Genomic DNA, 12911 nt, shown 5'->3' with positions numbered 1-12911 from the left:
TATCATAATAATGATAATAAACTTTATTTCTATAGCACCTTTCTAAACCGAAGTTACAAAGTGCTTCCCATAACACAATATTAACAGAATAACATTCACAAAAACACAATAAAACCATAATAAAGCAAAAATAGATGAAATATTAAACAATAAATAAAACAACAAAACGCAGCAATTATACAATAATTACATTTTAATGAGGTGCTGACTCAGCTGATCTGATATTACCTACTTATCTGATACTTCTTTGTTTCATACCTTGAACGCACTTGCATTGGTGTTGTGGTTTCTGACAGTAGCTCTGTCACTGATTTCCATAAACTGACCTTTTTATCCAAATTTTAATCACTTTTTTTGTTGCACTTTTAGATACGGGTTGTTTTACCTCGCTGTTTTAACAAGCTGACAGTTGCCAATCATCGGTTGCTTGGTTTATGAGAAATCCAAAGTCTCCTGGTCAGGCCTGCTGCCAGTTGGTGTTACTTTGCCTGACTTGTTTTTTTTGCATTGTCAGGTAGTGAACAATAAGCCATAGTCTTGTGATTACTCTTCAGCATGCAGTGCAATGAACTGATAGCAGCCACAACTGGCCAGCAATAAAGACTAAACAAGTGTGCTGAATACAGTAACTTCCAGTGTATCAAAACTGCATGAAAACAGAGTGATGTACTGTGGATGGTAGAGAGATTGGAGCTGGAGAAATTTATTTATGAAAATTTCATAATAGAGATGATTTAAGAATACAATCATTGTGTAATGAACTTAATTAATGACATACTGCCATGATGTCATCCTGTTTTACTCGGGGGTCAGAAAACATGCAGGGGGACATTTACTTTTGGGTAACTAAGTTGAGAGGAATGCTCAATGAGAGATGTTGTCTTTTTAAAATAGAGCTGCAGCTTATCCACTTGCAACAGATGCAAGTGTGACATCTCACTAACTCACATAAGGAAACTTTCCTGCATGTCACATAATTACATGCATTAAATTTAGTCTTTAATTACAAAATCAGGAACACAAAGTAGTGTAATTATTCATCTTAGTGTGATAAATGTCTTGCAAAATGTCTGCAAAACATTATATTTAATCATTTTCTTTACTTTTTCATCCAATGCAATGTCTCCCATTACCTTGCTTTCTATCTGTGCATAACACCTATGGTGTTTGCTAAAGGACAGGTTCACAATCATTCAAGGGTGTCTTAAACTGGCAGTCAAGTGTACATATGAACAGTGGAAGAGGTTTTTCTCTCTGTAATCATTCCTCCTGTTCATACTGACTATTAAAAGATCTCCTTCATATGCGCTTTCAATGGAAGTGATGGAGGACTAAATCCACAGTGTGTCCAAGATTCAAGAGATTCAAGGGGTTTTATTGTCACATGCACAGCAACACAGCCATCGCAACATTGAAGACAGTGAAATATGGCTCCTTCAAGCGTTGGTTTCAATTACAGTATATAATAAAATGAGAGAGAAATATACAATTATACATATTACACATGTGTGTGCAGGTGCAGTGTTGCACATAAGTAAATAGATATATAAGCGTATTGCACAGAAGTGATGGAGTCACAGTCAATTAGTGCAAAAATGCATTTAAAAGAAAATATGTGAAGTTTATATTGAGCTTCATCAGTGTGAGTTAGTCATATCAAGTGATATCTGACACATTTACAGTCTTTTTAACATCAGATTCCCTCTTAGTGTTTCCTGTTGAGCTGTGGTGGAAGTATAGTAACAAAAAGACTTTGCTACTAAAAACACTGTAACATTGAAACATAGAAGATGAAGATTTGAAGCTTCATATTAGCTTCAGATCAAATTTTAAATACTTTTTCACACAGAAGGAGGACTGTGGATTTTGGGTTAGGGTCAGGTTTACATTGTAAGTGCGTTATGAAGGGATTGTCTAATGGTCAGCATGAACAGAAAGTTAAGGAGCAGGTTAAAAGATTTTTAATAGTTTTAAGTGTTTGTTATAGAACTTTGCTCCCTTTAAGTTAAATATGGAAAATAGCCTACTCAAACCTTACTGGTACTGTGTGTGTGTGTGTGTGTGTGTGTGTGTGTGTGTGTGTGTGTGTGTGTGTGTGTGTGTAAGACCGTGACTGTGGAGACAGAGAGAGGGGTGCATGGTGGGTGGGGGGGATTTCTGCAATATTAAAAAAATGTGTGCGCGCCGTCATCCACAAACCTTCAACGTTCCCCGGATGCGCGCACGAACAGGGAAAGAGAGAGAGAGAGCAAGAGAGAGAGAGAGAGAGAGAGAGAGAGAGGCGAAGGGAGACACATTGAGAGGAGAGTGAGAGTGAGAGCCACAGCATCCAAAACCATAGTCATGGTGTTTTCGGTGTGTGCGGTGTCGGAAGACTGATTTCTTTTTTTATATACATTTTTCACGCGTACTTGGACATTCATGGTGTCAAATGTCTCTTTTTCTTCAAGTCTAATTATTCAGTATATGATGCCAACAGCTGCATCAATGTATTCGTTTATTTCTTTGAGATCTCTGGTCTTGACGGAGGATTCATCAACATCTCGGGGAATCTTTAAAGCTCCGTGTGGGCTCTGAACGCGCGACAGAGCGGACACAGTTACATTAGAAGACGGAGAGAGAAAACCATGCTCCCCGGCCAGTCCGTGGTCCTTGGCCGCCGCGTTTGGCTCCGTGAGCTCGGCTGTCGGCTCTGCTGTGTCTTTACGCGCTGAGAGAGGAGCGGGGGGAGAGGGGAGAGGGGAAGCTTTCCCGTCACTTCAATCTCACTGTCGCTACTGAATTGATTGACTGATCTGAGGAGGAGGACAAGAGGAGAGAGGGAGGGAAGGAGGGGGGAGTATTTGGATCGGAGACTTTAAAAAAACATAGAGCAAGATCTGGATTTGGTGGTTGGAGGAGGTTCAGGAGGAGAGGTGAGGTGAGGGGGGGACACTCTGGATCTTTGGACATTTGTTGCAGAGGATTTTTTCTTCTTCTCCTTCTTCTTCTTTTGTTACAATTCAGTGCATCCTTTCTATGGTTAAAGCAGGATAAGAGTGGAGATCAAGAGAAGAGGGAACACCAGGTTGCCACTGCTGTGAGGACGGTGGTGGTGGTGGTGGTGGTGTGTGTGGTGTGTGTGAGAGAAAAATGCTGTCTTTGCAAGAAGCCTCCAAAATCTACCATGACAACTACATGCGCAACTCCAGGGCCATCGGGGTCCTGTGGGCCATATTCACCATCTGCTTGGCCATCATCAACGTGGTGGTCTTCATCCAGCCTTACTGGATCGGAGACAGCGTCAACACCCCCCAAGCCGGCTACTTCGGCTTGTTCCACTACTGTGTGGGCAACGGGAACTCCGACCGGGAGTTCTTGTGCCAGGGCAGCTTCTCCGACTTCGCCTCCATCCCGTCGGGAGCCTTCAAGGCGGCCTCCTTCTTCGTGCTGATGGCCATGGTGCTCATCATCACCTGCATCGCCTGCTTCGCCCTCTTCTTCTTCTGTAACACCGCCACGGTCTACAAAACGTGCGCCTGGATGCAGCTGCTATGCGGTAAGGAAGACCCTTTGACGTGTTTTTTGGGGGTGTGGGTGGAGGTGGAGGTCTTGTAACATTGGTGGAGACTAGGGGGGTAAGTCCAGGAGATACGCATCACCACCAAATCTTCATCTCATCTTGTGTCAAGCTACATCTAGTGTCTCTTTGTCAGAAATGTTGCCAGATCCTCAGAATGAGCGCAGCGGGAGCGCATCGTTCATTCTGCGCACGAACACTGCACGGGGGACTGGTTCCTCATCTCATCTGTAGTGCACCCTCCTCCTCCTCTTCCTCTCCCTACAGGCGCCAGTTAGGCACAGCAAAAGCGCGGGTGCTCTCCAAAGCTTAACCCTTACATTCTGATTGTAAAAACAACCCAAATCTCTTTTTCTCTGAAATTTGATGACTTTTCCTAAAGTGGTCCAAAATGCACGAAATGAAAATAATTTAAAATGTTGTTTTGGTGCTGCAAAGTTTTGTCCATTGAGGCTGTTGACATGTGTTTTAGTGAAATGAATAGTTAATAGTTTGAATAAGATAGTAGTTATGAGGATTTGTTTTTTTGATGTAGCAGTGAAGACTGATGGCTCTAATGGTTCTACAATAAACCCCACACTTCCATAAAGTTCTGATCATTTGACCTTTACATTAAATACATTTCCATCATTATTGCTTATATTATATTTTTATGTTATATTTTCATGTCTTAGGTAAAATAGGACATGATATTGTGTGATAGTAGATGTTTTTGGTGTAAAAGCTAAAAAATAGACTCTCTCTGCTCTCTGAAACATGAATCAAAGTTTAATCACATTTATTGATCAGTCAGATCGACTATTGATGCTTTCTAAATAGATCTGTGGTTAAAATTTGGTATAGACACTTTTTATGAGGGAATTCTTATACAAGGCCAAAATTGACCTACAACATACTGCGAGGGTGTAGAATATGAACAGTATGTAAGGGGTTAAATCTGATCTTGCACTTGATGGAGAGCAAAAAGATGAATGAAAAATCCCAATATAATCCTTCCGGATGCATTCAGGATCTCAAAGTTTCTTGTTGTTGGTCATCCACTGTGTCGCAGCCTACATAAAGAGATTGTGACACTTTGGTGGCAGACCCTGGGTCTTCCCCAAAAAAAACCCCACCACCACTTTAACACTGACTCTTCCTCACTGTCAGAGTGTAATTGTATGGAATTATGATAATGAAATGCCGTCAGCAGCGTTGCATCAAAGATCACAGCTTCTATTTTTGTTGCCATATCTGCCTACCAGATTAGCCTACATTATGTATGATCTGCACATGCATTCCAGTAATGTATCCCCGCTCGGCACACTCATTCATCTGTGCATCACCGGAACAAACACCATGTAAAGGCTGTATTGTGTATGTAATTGTATTAGGATTTGCAATAAACTGTCCGATAGACACAGCTGAGCAGATTAGAGAGGGATGCGCTGGAGAAAAGATTTATTGGGGGGTTTTAAACTAGACGAAACTGAAGGACACTGATCACAACATTGATTCAGTCAGAGCATCAGTTTCCTTTGGGAATGCTACACTGTGACAGATGTATGTAGTAGCAGTTATTCTACCTGTGTGTGTGCATGTCTGGCACAGTCTCCCATCAGTGAGCTGTTGAACAGATTGTATCAGTCCAGGTGGACACTACAAGTGTCTCCCGTAAGCCCACTCACTACATCAAAGAATCCCCTGGTGGATTCCTAATCACACAAAGAGCTAATTAACTAGACGTGATGCAGATGAAACTGGTTTCAAATATGCGAGTGTTCACGGCAGGTGGGAGATGAGTTTCATCGTGTTGGGGATGCGGTTTGATGTGAGGTTTCTCCCTGAACTCAGCAAGATTATTCACAAATCATCCAGTTTTTACTGAAAGGGTACACAGTGATGGTGTGTGTTTGTGTGGGAGGAGGTGGTGGTGGTTTATGTTTATTGGGTGATGGGTGGATTATATTGACTGGTGCTCTTAATATTTTGTCTACTCCATTAACATACATGGGAGTAGCAAAATATTAGGAGCACCAGTCAGTGTAATGCACCTCAGTAGGGGAGAACAGGGTTGGTTGTCACATTCATTAGATCTCGGTCCCTAGAGGGCGCTGTTAAAAAGTTTTGGCACTGAAAGTTTCAGAATTTAGGTGAGATGTTACTTCAGCGGTCATTTCTGGAATAAACTGCTTGACATGGAGGTAAGAGGATGTTTTTCATGTGAAAATGTAAATATCCAACTCTTCAGTGTTTCTCTTCTTGGCTTTTAAACAATGAGTTTATAATAAAACAATCATTACCTTTAAAACATATGAAGAGAGAGTGATAGTTAGGTAGGTTTTTTTCTTAGCTACACCAAAACATGTGGTTGTTAGCTTTGCTGGTAGCAAAACATCCCAGTTGGGGAAGCTCGTCACATTCTCTTCGAGGTTGGTTATCACATGTTGGTATATATACATATATAGTGTGATATGTCTAGTTCTTTCTTTCTTTTAAGATAGCAAAATGAGCAGGAAGACAAACAAGGGTCAGACTCCTCCAGATGTGAAGCTCAGAGCACTCAGAGAGGTGAAAATGTACAATATTGTTATATAAGGACAAAAATACACTTATAGGAATGATTTTTCCTGTTTATGTTCTCTTGGTGCAGGAGATGTGTTAGGTTGTTGTATTTAAATGAAACAAATCATTTTAAATACATTTTTAAGACTGTCTGAATTTTTTATTTCCCCCATTAAAATAACACAGGGACAACCAACCCCATAGTGTGTGACTACCAAGCCCATAGTGTGTGACTACCAAGCCCGTAGTGTGTGACTACCAAGCCCATAGTGTGTGACTACCAAGCCCGTAGTGTGTGACTACCAAGCCCGTAGTGTGTGACTACCAAGCCCATAGTGTGTGACTACCAAGCCCGTAGTGTGTGACTACCAAGCCCATAGTGTGTGACTACCACGCCCATAGTGTGTGACTACCAAGCCCATAGTGTGTGACTACCAAGCCCGTAGTGTGTGACTACCAAGCCCATAGTGTGTGACTACCAAGGCCATAGTGTGTGACTACCACGTCCACCATGTAGATGGTTGTCACAAGTGTACAAGACAGCCCATATCTTTTAAACAGGATCAGCTGAAGGAGAGTAAGACCTCTCTATTCCTACCTGACACTTTAGGCTTTAATTACAAATTAAAAGAGAATCTATTCAGTTTATGGTTTATGAGGAAATCAAAGGAAAGCTGTTGTATTGGATTAAATTAGTACAGGTAAAAGTGGCTGGTGACTGTATTTCTGCAGTTCTCTTTAAAGTCTTGTTTGCATCTTTGATACTCAGTTGTTGTGGAAAATTGTCTGAAAGCACTAAACACAAAGATGAAATAATACACAAAACACTGTTAGGTTGAAGATTAAACAATTATTATGTACAATAATGAATGTATTTCTATCACTCCTCCTGCTTGTATCCAACCAATTATGCAAGATGCCAGTTAATTAAGACAATTATTGATTATGTATTTTCTGTCAATGGACTACTAGATTCATCTCAGAGCAGTACACACATCTCAGAGCAGTTATTTTCATATATTTCAGACCTTATCTCAGTATTATATTCATCTTCCACTCCCTGTGTCTCTGACCATAGTTGCCTTGAATGCACTCAGAGGTCTTGTGTTCAAGCAGCTTCATCTCATATCGTCTCGCTCCATTAGGCAACACTTATGAAGGAGAGCTTCCTGCTTCCTGTGTGGGGAGTTTCTCAATAAGTGGTGCCTCGTCTCATCAGTAACAACTGACTCAGCGTCTCTTCGTGAACGAGCCCAGGCCCAGACTATGAATGTGGAATATTTGCAAAGGCTCAAGGGAGAGTCGGCTCAGTTGGCTTTGGTCCCATGCTTGGCAGAGTTAAAGTTGTGTAGATACGTTGATGAAAGTGAATTAGTAGTGATATAAATGTCATTTGTAGAACCTGACTGCCTCTACATGACTCAACAAGTAGCATTTTAACTTTGCTACAGTGCATTTGAATACAAAACTCTATTATTACATACTAGATATATTAATGTGTTGGAAGTTGCTCTGAGAAGCAACTTTGCATTGACTAGGTTGCTGGTTTGATCCCATTATATGACAAGTTTTTGTTTGGAGTCATCTATTCATTGCAGGGTTGGCAGTTCCTCAGTTGTACTTCAGTGTGTGTGTGTGTGTGTGTGTGTGTGTGTATTAGTGTAACAGCCAATTGTAAAGTGCTTTGGGTAAAAGCTCTATATAAATCCATTTACTGTATGGATAATCTTACATACTGTGTTATATTATCTTATTATCATTATTCATTGGAGTTCATTCTTGTTCCTGTTAGATTTATTAATAAAATGTTAATGTATTGCTGCTGTTTGTTTTGAAGAATATAGCTTAATTAATTTGATTATGATATTAGTATTATTTTAGTTAATTTGAGTACTGGTTAATGCTTTTGTTTTGAAGGTGCTGGGCAGTTTGGGCACATGTAGGTACACAGGTAAAGGACCAGCAGGCACCAGAAAGGATTTATGTGTTTTTTACCAGGACAAGAGGCAACAGACATCTTTGTTTTTTGTCTGTTTGCTTGCAGAAAATATTCAAATAACATAAGAGAAACTTCATTCACCCTTTTTTCCCTGCATAAGATTCATTCCTGATGTGACTCAGTGACTAAATTTTCAGTTTATTTATTTTTCTTAATTTTTTTGAAGGACAAATCACCACTACATCATTATTATTATTATTGTTGTTGTTTTCTTTGTTTTTCTTTTTTGACACAGAAAACCTGCCCCTCCTTTATCTTCCAGTCTGTCATCTCAATTACTTTTCCTTTTTCTTTTCTTTTTTTTGAAACGAGAACACAGATTTTACTTTGTTACACTTTTTTTACGTCCACTTGGTGACCCAGTCAGCAGACAATAACACGACAACCATAAAATCAAATAAGTCTCAGTGGAAGTGAACAATGTGGTTTATTGAAACAGAAAGACACACTGAAGTGGGGGAGGATGGGATAATGTGATTGTGCCAAAACAAATGAAATTAATATAACAAAAGGAGGCCTACCTAAACTACCTCTGAAGAAAATAAAGTGCAAACAAAATGCCTAACTGGCTTATCTAACAAAAGAACACCTCAAAACATTACAGGAGTGGCACAACCAATAAACCTAGTGAGGTAACAATTTTCACCTACGTGTGTGTAAAATGTAAAGGGTACCCCAACTTACCTAGCCCCAAAACCTCCCACCACATGCAGTCCACAACCAACTCTGACAAACCACTAAGACAGACAAGGGTAGCAACATCACAAACAAAAGCCAAGAGAAAGAAGGTCTGGGATTTCCTCCATTTTAAGGCCTCTCCCCTGTTACCATAGGCCAGGTGGGAAGGTAGAGAGCCAATGAGCAGCCGAGCCTGCCTGCACAGGTGAGCAACGTTTCTGTTGCAAGCACCTGAAAGCACACATCTGCCTGGCATGTAACACTACTCAATTTCCATTGGCTCATCAAAGTCAATTTCTAGCATCTGTAGCACCTCTTTCAAGTATGGGTTTCGCTTTGCTTCCCTCTCAAATCTCATTAACAGTGCCTCATCTCCACATTCCTTTATCTTCATCAATAACCTTTTACATATAGTGAACAGGGGTTGGGAGTACTCTATTACACTCTTTTTGTTGTTTTCCAACTCATAGCCATATCCTCCTGTGTGCAAACCAATCAGTCTGTACTGATCATCAAACACTGGGGAGCCAGAAGAGCCGTGATACATGTCTGTCTTGTAGGTCATTACATCATCAGTTTTACTCCCACTGATCAGGATGTCTTCAATCCCTTGTTTTTTTAGAATATCAATGATTGAGTGGCGAGTGGATGGGCTGTACTGCTCTAAATGATGATCAACAACATTTCCCCTGTACTCTTTCTCAATGATGCGTACAAAATCAATTTGTTTATGGCATCCTGCTGGATGGCCAATAATATAGGCGTCACCCTTCAGAGGCAGTGGACCAAATTTTTCCAGGAGCCCTGGTGGCATCTTTGCTCTCTCTGTAGTTTGGTTGGCCTTCCAACCCTCAGGGTTGAGCTCAAGTAGAGCATAATCTATTTCACCAGGAATGAAGTCATTGATTATATTCCTAACACGAAAGTAGGAGCAATTCCTGTTAGACTTAGGATAATTATAGTCGAAGTCAGCTAACACATCCTGCATTACTGTAACTTTTCCATCTGTAAATAAATGTGCGTTTGTCAGGATGTAATGATCAAACAGAACAAAGCCTGTGCCAACACGAACATTACAAACAATAATTTTGCAAACTGACTCTCCAAGTTTTCGCAACTCCATTCTGTGAACTTCATACAAGGACTGCTTTCCAAAGTGTTCCCTCCTTACGTTCACTGGTTCCTCATAAGAACAATTTAGGAATGGATTCCCTGTCAATTTTGTAAAATCTTGAATCTGCTGACACAGCATTTCATAACTAATTTGTTTACTATATACATACTTTATAGTACCAAGTACATATGCTGTACTTGGTAAATGACTTATTCTACATAAGTCATACACTACTTGGGAAGCTCTGTTTTGGACCTCTTCGACCTTTAAACATTTAAACATGTAAATACGCAACAGCTTATACTCCATGAAAGGAAAAGGAAAATGTGTTGAAACAGCAAATTCCCTGTCTGCCATACCTAATTGAATTACAACATTTTTCTCATACATCATCAACTCTTTATCGAATCGCATTCCCTCGAGCATTGTACAAAGCTGACCAACGTCCATGATGGGTTTGGAATTTCGATCCTGTAGAAAATCAGAATGAGAGAATCAAAGTTAGATTCCTGTGTTCATGTGATAAAAATACAGTCTTCATTGTACACAGTGTCTACTGACCATGTAGCCACCATCATATTTTTTCTTCACTTTCATTTGAAGGTAGGTAACAAATGCCTGCAAAATAATCAGATTTAGATTGACTTTTTAAGAGCAGATAACTATCTCAGATACACAAAAGATGTTAGCTGATGGAAATTACAACAGAAGTTGAAGAATGATTTGAGGTTTGTACTGTAACTCACCATGGGTTCCTCACGGTGTTCCTCCGCCATGTTGGCGTGGGTGGGGGGGGTGGGCGTGGGGGGTGGCGTGGGGGTTCTGTAAAAGACATGACATGTTTAATACACACACGCACAAAATAACAGGCTCAACTGCTTCATCATTTTATGAAATGTGCTGAGAACAAGTACACCTTTTACAATAAGGGACAAATAAAGTGGAGACAAGTGAAAACAAAGTGTGTCTGAGTTCTGTGGAGCCCTGTGTAAACAACACACAACAACGCCCTGTATACACCTGGCACATCCTCAGGTGATCATGCTGCTGTACTCTTCCCCTTGTGTTAGATCAGGGACACACTGGGACTGAGGGCGGACTCACACTAGGTTCAGTTGTTCCGTACCGTGCTGAAGCACGAATGTCCCCCCTCCCCTGTCCCACACTCACATTATCTCAAACCCAAGTGTACTCAAGCACTGTTGCCTCTACTCTCATAAAACATGCACAAGTGTGTGTTTGTGTGCTGTGTGCTGGTAAAACACAACACAGCCAATCAATTAACACAATGCACTACGATTAAAAAGTTCAAGCTTGTTCTTCTGAGTCATGCCTATGTAGTATGCAGTACTACAGGTAAAATATTACTTTTATGAGGGTCACAGTCACAGATAATAAACATGGCATTTCATAATTGTGGTAGTGTTACTTAGTTACTTTTTTAATGGGGTGGGGGGGGGGGGGGGTCAAAAAGGACAAAGTAATGGCCCATAAATCTAGTAGTTGTTTTAATTAAAGGTATATATTTACAAATTCAGCCTCCATGACAAAATGAAATATGTCAACACACGACATAACATTTATGGAGGTATGTGTCATTTTAGTGAAGACCATCCCATAAAACATTCTGTAAACCAGGGGCGATTTTAGACTCTTTTTAGGGATGCTCTAACACCCCGAAAAATAAAGACATGTAAAAGACATGACATGTTCAATACACACACACATAAAATAGCAGGCTCAGCTACTTCATAATTTTATGAAATGTGCTGAGAACATGCCTTTGTGAAGGACAAATAAAGTGGAGACGAGTGAAAACAAGAAGTGTCTGAGTTCTGTGGAGCCCTGTGTAAACAACACACAGTACCCTGTATACACCTGGCACATCCTCAGGTGATCATGCTGCTGTACTCCTCCCCTTGTGTTAGATCAGGGATGGACTAGGACTAAAAATGGCCCTGGACTTTCTCTCTAATGGCCCCCCACCCGACTCATTAGGGAGAAAGTCCAGGGCCATTTTTAGAGAATCCCCCATTAGCATATCCTCTTCTGTAAAAGACGTGACATGTTTAATACACACATGCACAAAATAGCAGGCTGCTGCTGCTAAATTCTCACGTCAGCTGCTTCATAATTTTATGAAATGTGCTGAGAACAAGTACACGACTTTGTGAAGGACCTTTTTTTACAACAAGGGACAAATAAAGTGGAGAAGAGTGAAAACAAGGTGTGGCTAAGTTATGTGGAACTGTGTAAACAACTCAGAACAACGCCCTGTATACACATAAATTAACAACGCATTATGATTAAAAAGTGCAAGCTTGTTCTTCTGAGTCATGCCTCTGTAGTATGCAGTACTACAGGTAAAATATTACTTTTATGAGGGTCACAGTCACAGACTGTATAAACTTAGCATTTGATAATTGTGGTAGCAGCAGTGCAACAGATGTAATGAAGTCCACACAGCACGCTGGATGCAAACTAATATTAAACCTATAGCCTATTCACTATAATTGAGTTCTTTTGCCTTAATAATGACAAAATAATACACAAAAAATGGTCGGATTGGGAACCCATATGCATAATTTCTCCACGTTGCATTTAGTGTTGCTTGAAATGACCAGGGCTCAGCTAGTGTTGCCTTTTAAAAAATGTAGATTTCCCGGGATTCCCTGGAAAATTGGCTTCTTTTCCCGGGATTTAAAATGTCTTATTTTCGGGAAAAATATAAATCTCTAGTGCGCATGCGTGACCAAGTGTACCGTGCTCAAGCCGTGGCTCAAGCATACCTCTTCCAAGCTTACCGTACCAGGGAAGTGTGCCGTACTCAAGCACAGTACACTTGCACTCACACTAGTTAAATAATCCGGACTTTAGGGGGAAAACGTGCTTGCGCACGGTTTGATTGCCTAGTGCATACAAGCAGTCACTAGCTTGTCCTGATATCTCCTCACGATATTATAAAATAAACAAATGATTGAAAAGATAAATAGTAGGCTATTATTGATCCTATCCAC

At 40.4% G+C, this 12911-nt stretch overlaps 1 protein-coding gene across 1 annotated transcript in view; it reads left to right on the top strand.

Annotated features, from left to right (window-relative positions):
* The first annotated feature begins 3132 nt into the window (after positions 1 to 3132).
* The window catches only part of lhfpl4a (LHFPL tetraspan subfamily member 4a), a 50349-nt gene continuing 40570 nt past the window's right edge, over positions 3133 to 12911 (top strand). The window contains exon 1 of the mRNA XM_053315090.1: positions 3133 to 3538. Within this exon, the coding sequence (XP_053171065.1) occupies positions 3133 to 3538 (406 nt within the window). The remainder of the gene's footprint in view (positions 3539 to 12911) is intronic.

The sequence above is a fragment of the Scomber japonicus genome, chromosome 3 (genome assembly GCF_027409825.1).
Source record: "Scomber japonicus isolate fScoJap1 chromosome 3, fScoJap1.pri, whole genome shotgun sequence".
In the NCBI taxonomy this organism is placed as follows: Eukaryota; Metazoa; Chordata; class Actinopteri; order Scombriformes; family Scombridae; genus Scomber; species Scomber japonicus.
The sequence above is the reverse complement of the archived record's forward strand: the minus strand, read 5'-3'. Positions and strand labels throughout refer to the sequence as shown.